The sequence below is a fragment of the Bufo bufo genome, chromosome 7, assembly GCF_905171765.1.
Source record: "Bufo bufo chromosome 7, aBufBuf1.1, whole genome shotgun sequence".
NCBI classification, from domain to species: Eukaryota; Metazoa; Chordata; class Amphibia; order Anura; family Bufonidae; genus Bufo; species Bufo bufo.
The window spans coordinates 223425326-223443985 of record NC_053395.1 but is presented as its reverse complement, the minus strand read 5'-3'; the positions used below and the strand labels follow the sequence as shown (position 1 = coordinate 223443985).

Below are 18660 nucleotides of genomic sequence, written 5' to 3'. Positions count from 1 at the left end.
TGTCAAGGGGTGAAATTATACATTTCTATGGGGATTGGAAGCATCTGTCAGGATGAAAATTCAAGGTCACTGATAATAATTTAGCGAAAAGACCACCAATGACCGAATAACCGATGTCCCATGGTTTACAAGAGTATACTGAACCCCGGAATCTTCAATCCAGCATCAGCATCCCGATACCCCCTCTACACATTATTAACATTTTGTTTTGCAGCAGGATGTAAAATGAAATGGTTTTCTTTACCAGTCTGAAGTGCTGACATCTAGTGGCCAATATGAAAACTGCAATATTTCACAATTCGTTATAATATGGATACTTAAAGGGGCCGTCCCATTTTGCCACAACGAGATGGGTCTAAACACCAACACTAGTTGGCCAATTTATGGAAACTGCTGAGTGCTCCACTGATTCCATGACAGTGAATGGGGGCTATGCAAACAGTGCGATGCGGCTTCTGCTGTGCTAAGCTGTTTGTATAGCTCCCATTCGTTAAAATGGGAGTTGCAAAAATAGATGCGCTGGTTTCTGTAAACCAAGCCACCTGGAGTCAGTGTGTAGTCCCATCTTGCCATGGAAACAATGATAGGAAAAACCCCTTTAAGGTTTATTTTGTTTTGCAGCAGATTGTAAAATGAGGTGTTTTTCTTCACCAGCTTGGAGTGTAGTGTGCTGACATCTAGTGGCCAGCATGAATACTGCAATATTTTCTCATTCATTTTCTATGTATGTTAATTATGTTTGCAACAAAATTACAATAAGTAACTTTCTAATAATAAACACGGCCTGCTCTTGCAGAATGTCACACTCCATGGGATTGAAAACCATTCATTCCGTAACAGTTCAACATTATATGCTATAGAGGTGCATTACTAGGCAAATGCACGAATGCAACTCCATACAATTTCCTTAATCCATTGTATATTACTCCATCTACTAGAGAGAGAACTGTAATAATAGGGAGGGGAGTGCAGGGAATTTCACATCCTTGTTTTAGGACAGTCTGTACCTGCTGGTTCACAGGCAGAATACAGACTGCTGTGTATGCCATCTGGATTCTGCTTAAAGATTTGCAAAGGAATCACATCATCTTATAAATGGGATCCCTCCAGCTAAGAATATACAAGGGAGTTGCTTTTTGAGCAACTCCCTCAATGAGGTGACCCTTTAATAAAATGAGAGATCATGTTAAATGGTTATTCCACAGCTATGGGGGGGTCTGTGACGTGTATGAACATAGAACTGTTTCTGCAGCCCCCTATCCTGGGACCCTCCAGACTCTCAGATTACTACTCGCAGACACTCTCCCCTCCAGCTGATTTGGGGGTCATTGCATTCACATGGAGTAGAGCCTTAAAATAGCCAAATCAACAGACAGAGCCGCCCCCATAAGTGATAATTTATGAGCTGCAAAAATAATAGCCCTGAAATCGGAGCCGTCTCTTCCCCTAATGTAATGATTTATCAGGCGGAGGCCGACGACGGAGCCTCATGAATCCAGCAGAAATGTTTTCGTTTGCACGATAAGTTGGGAGTGTGCAGGAAGAAAAGCCGGAGCTGAAATCCCAGGAGAGAGGGGACAATGGGGACAAGCAGCAAAGTCAGAGGCAAACTGTCAGTGTATCTAAGACTATGGTGTGTGATACCGTCCGCTAAACCTGTGCGTATCCAAAACCATCATGTGCAGTACAGTCCGGATACCATGTGCGATACTCTCTACTGAGCCCGAGTATCTAAGCCTACGGCCTCTTTCACGGATTAGGTCCGGATGCGTTCAGTGAGTTTTGTCTGCGATTGCGTTCAGTTTTTTCCGTGGGTGCAATGCGTTTTGATGCATTTTTCACGTGTGTGCTAAAAAACTGAAAACTCTTAGCAACCATCAGTGAAAAACGCATTGTATCTGCACTTGCTTCCCGAACGCGATGCGTTTTTCACTGAAGCCCCATTCACTTCTATGAGGCCGGGGCTGCATAAAAAACACAAAATATAGAACATGCTGCGATTCTCACGTTGAGAACTGATGCGTGAAAAAAAAAACGCTCATGTGCAAAGACCTATTGAAATGAATGGTCAGGATTCAGTGCGAGCGCTACGTGTTCACGTCATGCATCGCACCCGCGCGGGAAAACTCGCCCGTGTGAAAGGGGCCTATGAGTGCGATTCTGAGTGCAGAGCTACGGCGTCTCAGTCTATCGTGTGGATGCCGCTTTCTTAGCTGGTGAATATGAACCTTTTCTATGCGATACAGTCTGACGAGCTGCTGCATCCAACAGGCGACGCAATAAAATGCAATAAATAAACTTACCAGCTCGTAATTGACACGAGGCGTGCAAGGGGACGTAATCTGTAACAGACAAGAAACAAACCATAAATATATGTATGTCATATCATTCTACACCTAATGCAAGTAGTAGGTTCCATCTCTGTGTGTTATATGTGGAAGATGCCCAGGTTATACCAGCATGGTCCGTATCACTATATACAAGAAGATGTATAACTTATACCAGCTGTACATATATAATTATATACAGGAGATACCCAGGTTATACCAGCATGGTCCATATCACTATATACAAGAAGATGTATAACTTATACCAGCTGTACATATATAATTATATACAGGAAATACCCAGGTTATACCAGCATGGTCCGTATCACTATACAAGAAGATGTATAACTTATACCAGCTGTACATATATAATTATATACAGGATATACCCAGGTTATACCAGCATGGTCCGTATCACTATATACAAGAAGATGTATAACTTATACCAGCTGTACATATATAATTATATACAGGAGATGCCCAGGTTATACCAGCATGGTCAATATCATTATATACAAGAAGATGTATAACTTATACCAGCTGTACATATATAATTATATACAGAAGATACCCAGGTTATACCAGCATGGTCCGTATCACTATATACAAGAAGATGTATAACTTATACCAGCTGTACATATATAATTATATACAGGAGATGCCCAGGTTATACCAGCATGGTCCATATCACTATATACAGAAGATGTATAACTTATACCAGCTGTACATATATAATTATATACAGGAGATACCCAGGTTATACCAGCATGGTCCATATCACTATATACAGGAAGATGTATAACTTATACCAGCTGTACATATATAATTATATACAGGAGATGCCCAGGTTATACCAGCATGCTCCATATCACTATATACAAGAAGATGTATAACTTATACCGGCTGTACATATATAATTATATACAGGAGATACCCAGGTTATACCAGCATGGTCCATATCACTATATACAAGAAGATGTATAACTTATACCAGCTGTACATATATAATTATATACAGGAGATACCCAGGTTATACCAGCATGGTCCATATCACTATATACAAGAAGATGTATAACTTATACCAGCTGTACATATATAATTATATACAGGAGATGCCCAGGTTATACCAGTATGGTCCATATCACTATATACAAGAAGATGTATAACTTATACCAGCGGTACATATATAATTATATACAGGAGATGCCCAGGTTATACCAGCATGCTCCATATCACTATATACTAGAAGATGTATAACTTATACCGGCTGTACATATATAATTATATACAGGAGATACCCAGGTTATACCAGCAAGCTCCATATCACTATATACAAGAAGATGTATAACTTATACCAGCTGTACATATATAATTATATACAGGAGATGCCCAGGTTATACCAGCATGCTCCATATCACTATATACAAGAAGATATATAACTTATACCATCTGTACATATATAATTATATACAGGAGATGCCCAGGTTATACCAGCGTGCTCCATATCACTATATACAAGAAGATATATAACTTATACCATCTGTACATATATAATTATATACAGGAGATGCCCAGGTTATACCAGCATGGTCCATATCACTATATACAAGAAGATGTATAACTTATACCAGCTGTACATATATAATTATATACAGGAGATACCCAGGTTATACCAGCATGGTCCATATCACTATATACTAGAAGATGTATAACTTATACCGGCTGTACATATATAATTATATACAGGAGATGCCCAGGTTATACCAGCATGCTCCATATCACTATATACAAGAAGATGTATAACTTATACCAGCTGTACATATATAATTATATACAGGAGATGCCCAGGTTATACCAGCATGGTCCATATCACTATATACAAGAAGATGTATGACTTATACCAGCTGTACATATATAATTATATACAGGAGATGCCCAGGTTATACCAGCATGGTCCATATCACTATATACAAGAAGATGTATAACTTATACCAGCTGTACATATATAATTATATACAGGAGATGCCCAGGTTATACCAGAATGCTCCATATCACTATATACAGAAGATGTATAACTTATACCAGCTATATTATTATATACAGGAGATACCCAGGTTATACCAGCATGCTCCATATCACTATATACAAGAAGATGTATAACTTATACCAGCTGTACATATATAATTATATACAGGAGATGCCCAGGTTATACCAGCATGGTCCATATCACTATATACAAGAAGATGTATAACTTATACCAGCTGTTCATATATAATTATATACAGGAGATACCCAGGTTATACCAGCATGCTCCATATCACTATATACAAGAAGATGTATAACTTATACCAGCTGTACATATATAATTATATACACTAGATACCCAGGTTATACCAGCATGCTCCATATCACTATATACAAGAAGATGTATAACTTATACCAGCTGTACATATATAATTATATACAGGAGATGCCCAGGTTATACCAGCATGCTCCATATCACTATATACAAGAAGATGTATAACTTATACCAGCTGTACATATATAATTATATACAGGAGATACCCAGGTTATACCAGCATGGTCCATATCACTATATGCACATATGGCGTACATTTTGTGCCCCCTCCGGTCGGGCGATGCTTGCGCTGTGTGTTTTGTGCTGTGATATTATTATCTCATCATTTCCACTTTGTAATTGAAATCGAGGTTGAAAAGGTAAAAGTTCTGCATTTTCATCTCCATAAATGTGGGTTGTTTCTGGCGATTTCGGGCTCGGCTGTAAATTGATCCCTGTGAGGAGATTAATTCTCGGCTCGCAGGCAGCGGGCTCTGCTCTCTGGGGCCCTCATAACAGCTTCAATGATAATATGAAAACTGAGTAATTTAATTCCGGTCTGGCGCTGCGGCTGGCACAGGACTGCAGATCCTGCATAGGGCTGCCATTATCTCTGCAATCTCACAGAAGACAGTAATGTCACGCAGGCTGCTCCGCACAGATCGCCTTTCACCCATCACCAGCTCGGCCCCAGACAAAAAACCCAGATGAACCCCCAATACGTTGTGTAAATGACAAGACCTACAGTGACTTAAAACTGTGGATTTTCTGAATTGTTTTTATTTAAAAAAAAATCTTTTTCAATATCTCTGCTTGCTGTCGGTGAATAGTAACACCCTTGTTGACAACCTCTCCAAACCTAATGCTTCTCACAGTGGAGGGTTGTTACAATTGTATCCATCCTCTGAGCCAAAAACATCAGCAGCGCCAATTTCTCTTCAATGTATCAGCGAAGGTAACAATGTATCATTCTGAAATCCTTATTGTCTGCCTCACAGTCTAGACTGGAACCAACTGTAGCAACCCCTCTGCTGTGTGAAGTATCAGGTCTGTGCAGGTCTTCAGAGGCTAGACCTAAGGAAGAATGTTTGTATTCACTGACAGGAAGCAGGCGTCTTGAAAAAGGTAAGGAATTGAAGCACAAAGTATATTCGAAAGGATGAGATAAACTGCAATGACTGGAATTATAATGGGAAATAATACTGTACATTTCAAGGGCAGTGATCTACACACTACGTGGTTAAAGGGGTTGTCACAGAATGGACACTGATCACTTATATGGATAGGTGGTAAGTGTCTGATCACTGGGGCCAGCACAGAACTGGAGAACGGGGGGCCCCCTGCCCACCATTTGAATGGCGCTTGTACGCAGCCTTCCCATTCATAGTCTATGGGTCCGACAGAGATAGCAGAGCACAGCAAGCATTTCTGTCACCAAGCTCAGTGCTCCATGATGTCGTCTGATGCGCAGTCTCATGACTTTGAACGTCTTGCAGAACACAAACCCACAAGAATGTGACCGCAGCTTGTCCAAAAACAGACGCTGTCAAGTGTCAGTCCCACTTCAAAAGAAACCAAGGATAATTCCACCCCCTGATGCAGAAGTGATAAGACAATAAGCAAAGTGCCAGAAATCGCTAACAAAATGTGACTCCAGGGGAGCAGCTTGTGCCAAGCATTGAGAAATCATCATGGAGCTCAGGCACTAAAAGTGAGCAAAATAAAAGCCTGCAGTAATGAATGTGCGCCACTAGGTGGCGATCACGTCAATGTGTGATTTACAAGAAAGGAATCATGGAGAGGAGTCTAAAGTGATGAATGACTCTGCCCTGACCTGTGACATGTAAGGGCCACTTCACAGGTCAAGGAGCAGAGGAGCCCCATGTCAGCCTGAGGCAGGAGTGACAGTGACCGTCTGCGTGCAGGTGATTTATAGCTGAAGTCCTGAGGGACAGCAACAATTCTGGGCTCCTGTGCACAAGACAGACATTGACTTCTATCTCATGGGGGTTTCTGCTTTCCTCTGGATAAACTATGTTACAAATAGAACATTTTATCAATTCAGTTCAGTGTAAAGTATGGTGGAGAAAGGTGTAAAGTATAGTGGACATAAGTATAAGGCCTCTTTCACACAACCGTATGGCTTTTTCAGTGTTTTGCGGTCCATTTTTCACAGATCCGTTGTTCCCTTTTTTGTTTCCGTTGTGTTTCCGTTTCGGTTTCGTTTTTCCGTATGGTATATACAGTATACAGTAATTACATAGAAAAAATTTGGGCTGGGCATAAATTTTTTATTTTTTTTGAATTATATTTATTTATCATTTCATTTTCTTCTTCTCATTAAAACAAGACAAAGATAGGGGGTAGACACTACAGATATACAAATATACACCATCATGCGCTACAAAGGATCGCAAGGAGAGAAATTTTCCCCACCCATTTTACATTTGCTTCGCAATAAATACAAAAACACAGAAAAAGAAGAACCTGGGGGTAATATAGGTCCGATGGAGGATAAAAAACTGCGTCAATCGGAAGCTACTGGAGATGGTACTCCTTTTTACATTCTTATAAATACTTCTCCATTCCAGCGTTGGGGGTTCCACCTCTTGTGCCCATTTCTTTTCACTATTAAATCTAGTCACCCCCCCTAATCCCTTCTTAATTTTTTTTATAAATCTGTGAGATTGATACTTTGCTCCCAATTCCCTGATAGCAAAATTCAGCAAAATCTGAGTGTTTTGTGATAAAATATTCGCTATTCTCAGTTTTATCAAATGCGTGTTTTAATCTAGCATATCCAAACCATGTGAGGCAATCTTTATCTATACTTAGACCCATTTCCTCTAGTGTCTTCAACTGTCCTTCCACCACCATCTGGGGCACAAACCTAATACCCTTTTTATCCCAAAATACAAAATCTTCGAACTTCCAAAATTCTTTTAAATTTAGATTTCCCCAGATGGGGGAAAATTTTAATGTGTGATTTATTCCTAATAATTTTTTAACATTAACCCAAACTAGGTGTATCATATTACTAATTGGGCACTGCCTACCCTTTATTTTTATCACTCCAGTTTCTAGAGTACTAATGATGTTATATTGGAGACCTCCCAATTCCCCTTCCAAAAAACGACGCAGTCTATCATCCTCCATCATTAACCACTGAAGCTGGGATGCGTAGTAATAACCCCGAAAACACGGAACGGACAGGCCGCCATTTTTCTCATCTAGCCATAAGTATTTTTGTTTCAGCCTGACCCTTTTTCTCCCCTAAATAAGGTCATTTATAACTCCCTCTAACGAATTGAAAAAGTGGTCCCCTATCCACACTGGGCAGGAGGAAATAACATACAGAATCTGTGGTAGCAGAACCATCTTTATAATCGCGATTCGATCCACTTGTCGGATTAACAATTTTTGCCAGGTACTTGTTTTTTCCCTAACCCTTTTTAAAAGAGGCTCAATATTAAGTTCTAGATACTCCTGTATCCTCGAGCTAACTTTGATACCTAGATATTCAAACGACTCCGTGGGTTTCAGGACTTTAAGATTTATTTCCTCCGGCCCGATTTCCTGGCCAATTGGGAGCAATACCGACTTTGTCCAGTTCACCCTAAAGCCGGAGATAAGACCAAACTGATTTACTATTTCCATCAGGTACAGTACCATTGGTACCCCCCCTTCCACAAAAAACAAGATATCATCAGCGTAAAGGCATATCTTATCCAGTGCGCCATTGCCCCCAAACCCCCTTATTTTATCATCTACTCGGACCTTACAAGCCAGCGGCTCAACAAATATGGCGAACAATAATGGGGAGAGTGGACATAAAATTTTCAATAGATGGTTCCGCAAAAACGGAACGGATACGGAAGACATACGGATGCATTTCCGTATGTGTTCTGTTTTTTTTTTTGCGGACTCATTGACTTAAATGGAGCCACGGAACGTGATTTGCGGGCAATAATAGGACATGTTCTATCTTTCAACGCAACGGAAAAATGGAAATACGGAAACGGAATGCATACGGAGTACATTCAGTTTTTTTGCGGAACCATTGACATGAATAGTTCCGTATACGGCCCGTAAACGGAAAAAAAAAATGGTCGTATGAAAGAGGCCTAAGAGCATGGTCGACAGAAGTGTAAAGTATGGTAGACAGAAGTGTAAGGCCTCTTTCACACGGGCGAGTTTTCCGCGCGGGTGCAATGCGTGAGGTGAACGCATTGCACCCGCACTGAATCCGAACCCATTCATTTCTATGGGGCTGTGCACATGAGCGGTGATTTTCACGCATCACTTATGCGTTACATGAAAATCGCAGCATGCTCTATATTGTGCGTTTATCAAGCAACGCAGGCCCCATAGAAGTGAATGGGGTTGCGTGAAAATCGCAAGCAAGTGCGGATGCGGTGCGATTTTCACGCACAGTTGCTAGGAGACAATTGGGATGGAGACCCGATCATTATTATTTCCCCTTATAAAACATGGTTATAAGGGAAAATAATAGCATTCTTAATACAGAATGCATAGTACAATAGGGCTGGAGGGGTTAAAAAAAATATATAATAATTTAACTCACCTTAATCTACTTGTTCACGGAGCCGGCATCTCTTCTGTCTTCTTGTTTGCTGTGTACAGGAAAAGGACCTGTGGTGACGTCACTCCGGTCATCACATGGTAAAGGATCATGTGACGGACCATGTGATGAGCGCAGTGACGTCACCACAGGTCCTTTTCCTGTACACAGCAAAGAAGACAGAAGAGATGCCGGCTGCGCGAGCAAGTGGATTAAGGAGAGTTAAATTTTTATTTTATTTTTTTAACCCCTCCAGCGCTATTGTACTATGCATTCTGTATTAAGAATGCTATTATTTTCCCTTATAACTATGTTATAAGGGAAAATAATACAATCTACAGAACACTGATCCCAAACCCGAACTTCTGTGAAGAAGTTCGGGTTTGGGTACCAAACATGCCGAAAATCGCGCATGTTCCCGCAACGCACCCGCACCTTTTCCCGCAACGCCCGTGTGAAAGAGGCCTAATAGTTGTGCCCTAATAGAGTGAAATATAATGGTAGCCATATTGGTTGTCACGCAGGTTTCTAAGATACAATTAGGAAACAAAGAATAGCAACTTGACATTAGAGGGTTAATCTAGGTCTTACTGATGAATGTTGTGATTTAGAGGGATATGCCCTTTTAATCTCATCACATGCCCCCTCCTCCCCTCACCACCAGAGGGCACTGTACTCAGTTGATCAGATTTCTATTGACCTTGATCTTCTCCTAGAACCTGAAACCACCTTGGTTGGGCCCCCAGCTGCAGGCAGCGCTCGTGTCGTGTTCAGTCCTGCCTGGGGTCCAAGGGCCTGACATCATCTCGGGCAGGAAACTGATGCTCAGTAATAAGGTAGATGCTGAGCGCTGGATACACAAAGGTCAATTGTAATCAGTTATCCAGGAACATTCCATCAGAGCGAAACCGGAGGGAACACAACAAGTCCTGACGCCACATCCTGCGCAATAATGGACTATTTATAGGAACATTTCCCGATCCGTCCTTAGGGTCTAAATGAATGAGGATGATCCAAATGCATCTTAAAAAGGGTCATTTACAGAGGCCTAAATGATTGCAACCACGATCAAAAGATTGCTTCCCAAATAATCATCTCAATGGAGAACATATATATGGCGCAGCATGGGTCCCGGGTGCCATGGAGACTGCCACAAGCTACTATGTATCTTCCTTACATTGTATCACTTCTCTAATTGAAAGCAATTTATAAGCACTGTTCATCCCGGGCCTTCTGGTTCATGAATAGAATGCCAGATCTACAGTGCAGACTGACAGACAAGTAGTGAAGTAGGTCACACTTTTGGAACTGAAACTAATATATAGATAAATGGAGGCTTTAGAGGGATTTACATAAAGAAAAGCAATAAAGAAAGTGCCTGGAGGTGTCAGGAGGAGGGTGCAGGTGGGGGGGGGGAGCGTGTAACGAGGCTGCAGAAGTGTCAGCGATGTCACCTGCACATTCACATCTAGCAAAGTCTGATTTATGAAACTTTTTCAGTTGTTTGAGAAAATAATTAAAGCTTCTAACAAGCAAAAAGTACAAAGAAAAGCAAATATCGCCTCCGAGAAAAACTCAGGATGACTGAAATAAATTAGACCCTGCCAAAAGCTAAAAAAAAAAAAAGTAGAATGGAACAATATCGATGACATCACCGTCTGACAACATCGTATGCAATGTAGGGATACAGCACATGAATGACATTCATATTGATGACTGATGACATCATATCCACTATGGAAGACATCAGCTATTGATGATGTCATGTATGTGTACAGATGTTAATCACACTTTTATGGCCTTTTAGTGTTGTGTCAATTTCAAATTTGCTGCCACTGTGTATTTGACAGTAATGTGTTAAGTTAAATGTTTGCTGCATCAGTAGAATGGTGACATCACTGGCTTATTCCATTTGATGACATCACATACTCTATTCTGACATTGCTGGTCGATGACAGCACATCATACAAGTAGTGAAGAAAGTAGGACAGAATAAAAGGCAGGTATCATAAAGGTAGTAGTCAGACAGTGTACATGGATACGGTGAAGGACATCAGAAGTGGATGACATCATTTAGACAGTATTATACATGCACAGGTTGATGACATCATATAGATCGTGTTTAGAACATTCCTAGTGGTTGATCATATAGTCAGTATGAGACTGTAGGGAAAGGTACCCCTTTGTGGACCACCAGAGGACAGCCATTTGATTTATCCTTTAGTATATAATAGCATGAATGGATAGTGCTGATGACATCACAGGTAGATGACATCACATACATAGTATTTATGACATCACTGGTGGACTACATCATACTGTATACATAGTATTTATGACATCACTGGTGGACGACATCAGAAAGATATTTTGGATTATATCAGTAATGGATCAAATAAAATATATGGATCGGTGACATCACTAATGCATGACTTCATATGTCTGAATTGCATAAAAAAATGTTCCAAGATTTTCATGCTGATTGGTGGGGGTCCGACTCCCGGAACCCCACAGATCAGCTCTTTGAGAAGGCAGCGGTGCTCCTGTGTTCTCACATTCTTGCGCTTCAAGGTCCATATAAATATTAGCAGATAAATCATCAGATTATAGATATTTGAAGGTCCAAATTGCACCAAATAATGAAGTTCTGGTCTGATATACAAGTAGAAACCGTGTAGACAGTTTAGTTTGGTGCAATTTTGTAAATTTCTTAATGCACATTTATAATTCTACAGGTCAAAAAGAGGCACAGAGGGACTTGGGTCAAAAAGAGGGACTGTCCCTCCAAAAGAGCGACACTTGGGAGGTCTGACATTGTACAGCGGCCGTGCTTGGTATGGCATTTAAACACCATTCACTTCTAAGGGGCTGAGCTGCTCCTAGGCCATGTGACCGAGGAATGTGACATCACATGGCCTAGGAGAAGACGTGAGAACACAGGAGCACCTCTGCCTTGTAAAAGAGCTGATCAGTGGGGTCCCGGGTCTCATCAGTATGAAAATCTTGGAAAACCCGTTTAATGAACAGGATATCATCTAAAAAGTATGGATAATGGATGAGCTCATATAAATGGCTGCATAGATGACATCACTGGGAGATGATATAAGAAATGAGATCACTAATGGATTCTATGTGAATGGATTGCATGGATGACATCACTAGAAGATATCATATATATATATTTATAGTATGGGTGACATCACTAGCAGATATCATATATATATATATATATATATATATATATATGTATAGTATGGGTGACATCACTAGCAGATATCATATATATATATATATATTAGTATGGGTGACATCACTAGCAGATATCATATATATATAGTATGGGTGACATCACTAGCAGATATCATATATATATATATATATATTAGTATGGGTGACATCACTAGCAGATATCATATATATATAGTATGGGTGACATCACTAGCAGATATCATATATATATAGTATGGGTGACATCACTAGCAGATATATATATATATATATATATATATATATATATAGTATGGGTGACATCACTAGCAGATATCATATAGATAGTATGGGTGACATCACTAGCAGATATCATATAGATGGTATGGGTGACATCACTAGCAGATATCATATAGATAGTATGGATGACATCCCTAACAGATATCATATAGATAGTATGGGTGACATCACTAGCAGATATCATATAGATAGTATGGGTGACATCACTAGCAGATATCATATATATATAGTATGGGTGACATCACTAGCAGATATCATATATATATATATATATATATATATATATATAGTATAGGTGACATCACTAGCAGATATCATATATATATAGTATAGGTGACATCACTAGCAGATATCATATAGATAGTTTGAATGATATAACTAAAAACCTAAAAGACAGCTGCAGAGTCCTAGGTTGCAGACCCCTGATCCTACAGGTTGAGTAGTTCCACCTCCACATGTTTAATGTTTCCACCAGTCCAGATGAAAAACCCCAGAGACTTCATTCATCCCGATCTTATCTCTGGTAGTTGTTACATTAATGCTACAAAGTGGTGAATATTAATAATTAATGTCCATCTGATGTTATCTCCACCCAGGAGGACAAATCTGTCCATAGAAGTGGGGAAAATACTGCTAAAAACAACATAAAAAAAAACTAAATATAGAAGTGATAGATAGATAGATATGAAATAGATAGATGTACATAAAACGAACTCCACAACACTTCCAAAAAAAGCGTGCCCTAGGCCAGGGATCAGCAACTTCCGGCACTCCAGCTGTTGTTAAACTACAACTCCCAGCATGTTCCATTCACTTCTATGGGAGTTCTGAGAACAGTCAAAGAAGGTGTGCATGCTGGGAGTTGTAGTTTGACACCAGCCGGAGGTTGCTGATCCCTGCCCTAGGTTGTCCCTTCTACTCCTTGGCTCCCCATAAGACACCTGTGCTCCAGAACTTGTCCTGATCCAGTCACCGGTTTTGGGCCCTCGCCATGTCTCTTGGTAGGTTCCCCGAGGCTTCCATTGCTCTCCTGTTGTTTGCTATGATAAAACACTACCATTTATGGCCTGGTGTCCTGGAGGAATAGCCGGGGTGTCTGGCGGAGGGCCACGCTCTCCGGGGGCCTGGAATGTTTTTGCAACAACCTAGGAGCCGGCTTTGGAGCTGAGGCAGAGATTGGCGCTGGACGGGTTTGGACGCCGCTGGATCCAAGGCGAGTAATGCTCCTGCTGCAAGGGATGGATTTCTGCTTTATATAAACAGATTTGGGGGAATTATTGCTGCGGCCCAGAGGCTTCTTGATGTTGTCAGGAGGTGACTGGTAATTAATGAAGACTGAGCGTAATGTCCCCGTGTGGCGTGCCCGCCAGAAATAACCGTGACGTCCTCCTGGAAGCACAAAAAGCTGCAGATCTTTAAAGAGGACCTGTCCCCTCTCCTGACATGTCTGAGCTGGGAAATCATTATATTCCCCATGCAATAACAATTCTTCTGTATTGCACCATTCCTCTGCTATTCCCTCTGGAAATTTGTGATTACATTGACAATTAGTAGTTACCATCCAATCAGTGCTGCCAGTGTCAGACCATGCAGGGGCACACGCCTCTGACCAGAGGGAAGCGACTGCTTGCTTTTTAACCCTGGTGCTTGTTATTTGTAGAATAGGCAAAAAATTGCAGAAATGATTAAAAGAAACTAAAAACCGTTACTAAGTTTTCTCCATTTATGCATCTCAGGTCCTGATGCCTCTGGCTCCCAAATTATACTGCACATCCTGCTAAATCCTTGTCCTCGCTGATGTGCTATCGTTTGGGGTTAACAGCACAGGAATGGAGCAAAATTAATAAAAATGTTTAGTCATTTTGACAGTTTCCACTTTTTTAGCCCTCTATATCTACTGTAAGAATTACTGGGGCAGGTACTCACATGTACACACAGTAAATAACCACATTTCTTATATCACCGCCACCAACTTCCTGCTCTATAAAAAAATACCAACAAATTGGCGCACAATAAGACGGGCGACATCTGCACTGTGTAACTGAAGATGGCGCAGGCGGAGAAGACGTGTGGGGTACAATCGCTACATGGCAACAATCTAAATAACGATCTAAAATCAAAAGACCAAAAAAGTTACAATAACATCACCATGAAACTATTTTTGGTATATATGTTTCTTAGAAAGTTGATAACCAAAAACCAAAATAGATGCCACCAGGCGATCAGGCAGGGGTCTCCAGGTCAGTGGCCATTTGTCCAGGCCTCAACACTGTAGGGTTCGTTCCCTGTGCTTCGGGGTGACGCCCCTAACTTGCTGCTGCTGCAGAGGTGTGAGTCATACATCCTCCATCCCTGGGTGCTGCCCAGCGGCCAAAATCCCAATATACCCTGCTAGGGTTATAGGTACTGCTGGTACCGTCTCTATATATACCGACCCCTAGGCGACCTGCCCTGTGCCAAGTGTGCTGTTGGACAATGGACCAGAACGCTGCACATCTTCAGGCCATGATTAATGAGGCCATTGCTGCCTCGATGGAGAAGGCTTTCTCCAGGATTATGACGGCGGCTGATGGGCCTAACGACCTTGCTGAGGTCCAGCACCAGGACGATGATTCCGAGGCTTCGGAGTCACAGGCTCGTGCCGACACTCGGCCACTAAAACGCCACTGGAAAGGCGAGAAGGGGTCCGCCAACCCGGACAGGGGCAAGGTCCCCGCTAAGCGAGACAAACCAACTCCTCCCGTCCCCTCGCCTGGGCACCACTACTCCTCGGACGAGGAGGATAAGCTATCTCCCTCCCTGAATATAGTGGACTCGTGGCAGGCCGCGGACTCCGACACTCCGGAGGACGCATGGGGCTCGGATGACGGGGCATTCTCCGGTGACCGAGGGGGCACCTTTCTCGAAAACGTCCAGCTACCTGACGACCCGGCACCACCGCTGGAGGATGGGGAAGCCATTCTGGACCCCTCCAGCCAACGTCTTTTCGAGCCAAGAAACATTCGTCACCCACGTTCAGGGGACTGGACGCCTCCGGATCACCTCGCAAGGTTTATGCATCTATGGCTGCGCAAGCCTATGGACAAGACGGTACGCAACCGTTTGCGCTCTGAATGCCCTCGCCCTTCACTACCCGACTTCGTGGCGCAGACTCCTGAGTTCGACCAGATCATGACCACCTTTATGTCTAGGGGTGGTCGTGACTCCCGCAAAGGGGTTGAGAGGGAATTCCATGGCGTACAAGATAAATTGCTGGACTCCATCGGCCCACTTTCCCGCATCTTGTACTTGGCGGATGATGCCTTAGCGCGATCGGAGGAGTTTGACGCTAATATGGTTCGTGAATGGGCTCACGACATTAGAGAATGGGCACAACGGTGCTTCTGTTTTGTGGGCAACGCCAACGTAGCCCTCTCTTCTGAGAGGAGGAAGGCAGCATTACTCCGTCTGGACGGAAAATTGGTGGAATTGGGCACCAAAGAACTAGGGCCACTGGCACAGGGCAAACTCTTAGGTGAGGCGTTTCTGAAGGAGCTCAACAGACATGTGAATGTCTTTACGTCGCTTAACAAAGCGCAGACCTCCATGAAGCGGGTCTTCCGGGGCAACCCCCAGAGGGGTGTTTTTGGAAGGGCTGGCCGCCACAGGGGCCGTGCAGCCAGCCGATTCTGGCCTTCTGGCCCCAGTACACAGAGACCTCAACCGTTTTACCCAGAAGTGGGCTATAGACGGCCTTTCTCCTTCACTAGAGGAGCCGACAGAGGTCGTGGATCACGTGCCCGGGGCAGGGCTCGCTTCAACTCCACCGGTAAGTCGTCATGTGATGCATGTACCCCTTCCCACTCATACAGCAGGTCGTATTTCCCTTTGTTTTCAGAACTGGGCAGCTATCTCGTCGGACGCGTGGATCCTCCAGATGGTGCAGGGCTACGTCATAGACTTCGTGGACCTCCCGGACCAGTCGATCCAGCCGCACCCTTTCGTCTGCTCCGCAGAGGACGGCAGGTTGATCGAGAACGAGCTACAAGAGCTCCACTCCAAAGGTGATGTGGAGCCCGCGCACGATCAGGGGGGCTTTTTCAGCAATATTTTCCTGGTAAAGAAGAAGACCGGGGACTTCAGGCCAGTCATCAATTTAAGAAGGCTCAACGCCTACGTTCGGTACAGGCACTTCAAGATGGAGGGCATACACCTTCTGAGGAACCTCCTCCGAGACGGAGATTGGTTCACGAGACTGGACCTCAAGGACGCGTACTTGTCGGTACCTGTCCATACGACCTGCCGACGTTTCCTCAGATTCCTGTGGCAAGGCCTTCCGTGGCAGTTCACGTGCCTCCCTTTCGGCCTCAGTTCAGCCCCGTGGTGTTTCTCCAAATTGCTGAAGCCTGTGGTCGCACATCTTCGTACTCGAGGGATTCGGTGCATTATATACCTGGACGACCTGCTTCTGTTTTGCGACGACAGGTCCGGACTGACTCAGAACACACGCTTTACCGTAGACTTCCTGACCTCACTGGGTTTCGTGGTGAACTTCCTGAAGTCGGAATTATTCCCGACTCAGACCGTGCAGTTCCTGGGTTTCGAGATAGACTCCAGGTCCAACACGCTACGTTTACCAGCGACAAAAATCGCTGCTATCAAGAAGGAACTACGCAGAGTCATTCGCTGCTTCTCCATCCCACTCCGTACTCTGGCTCGGATTGTAGGTCTACTGTCCGCTTCCATTCAGGCCATATTCCTGGGACCGCTCCACTACAGGGCGATGCAACGTCTGAAGACCTCCTTCCTCCACCGGAATCCTTCCTACAATCAATCGATCCCGATAACGGAGGAGGTCAGGGAGGAATTCAGATGGTGGCTCGACAGCATGGAGGCTTGGAACGGCCGAGCCATCTTCGGGAGCTCTCCCGACGTCGTTCTGGAATCGGACGCCAGCCTTTGGGGCTGGGGCGCGACGGGCGAAGGCAGGTCAACAGGAGGCGCCTGGACCTCTCAGGAGAGTCTTCTCCACATCAACTGTCTGGAACTACTGGCGGGGTCGTTCGCTATCCGCAGTCTGGCGAAGGACAGGTCGCACTGCTGTATTCTCCTACGGATGGACAACGTCTCGGCGGTCCGCTATATCAACCGCCTGGGCGGAGCCCGGTCCCGGCTCCTATTGGAGGTGACGAAGGAGATCTTCGACTTCTGCCTTCCCCGCAATATTTCACTCAAGGCGGAATACCTCCCGGGAGAAACGAATCTGACGGCAGACTGGTTCTCGCGTCACTGGAGGGACAGCAGCGACTGGAGACTGGATCCTCAGATCTTTCAGCGGCTCTCGGTCAGGAGGGGCCCCTTCCGACTGGATCTGTTCGCTTCCCGCAACAACAGACAGACTCCAGCCTACTTCAGCTGGCTCCCGGATCCGGAGAGCTTGGCGGTGGACGCGTTTCTCCAACAGTGGCCAGCCGAGGGAGCGTACGCCTTTCCCCCTTTCACCATGATAGCGCGGACAATTCAATACCTGAGGAATCAACGCATTTCTCTTCTGCTCGTCGCTCCCCTTTGGCGGGGTCAACCGTGGTTCCCGGACCTCCTGGCGCTCTCCTACATCGATCCGTTGCTCCTACCGTCTTTCCCGATGCTCCTCTCGGATCCGAAAGGGAATCCGCATCCCCTTGTACTTGAGGACCGTCTCCTTCTGGTGGCTTGGGCTCTTTCAGGGGAGCCTGGCAGACCAGCGACTTATCGCAGACGGCTAGAGACCTCATATGGGACTCCTGGGCGCCCGGAACTAGAAGATGTTACCTATCAGCTTGGGATTCCTGGTCCTCTTGGTGCAGTGAACGGGACTTCGATCCATTTACGGCACCTGTGACCACCATCCTGAATTTTCTTTTGCATCTATTCTCTTTGGGTCGCTC

At 43.8% G+C, this 18660-nt stretch overlaps 1 protein-coding gene across 14 annotated transcripts in view; it reads right to left on the bottom strand.

Annotated features, from left to right (window-relative positions):
• TNS1 (tensin 1) overlaps positions 1-18660 on the bottom strand; it is a 423340-nt gene that overhangs the window by 133217 nt on the left and 271463 nt on the right. For all 14 annotated transcript variants that reach the window (XM_040439494.1, XM_040439493.1, XM_040439496.1 and 11 more), the window contains one exon: positions 2304-2342. In XM_040439494.1, the coding sequence (XP_040295428.1) occupies positions 2304-2342 (39 nt within the window). The remainder of the gene's footprint in view (positions 1-2303; positions 2343-18660) is intronic.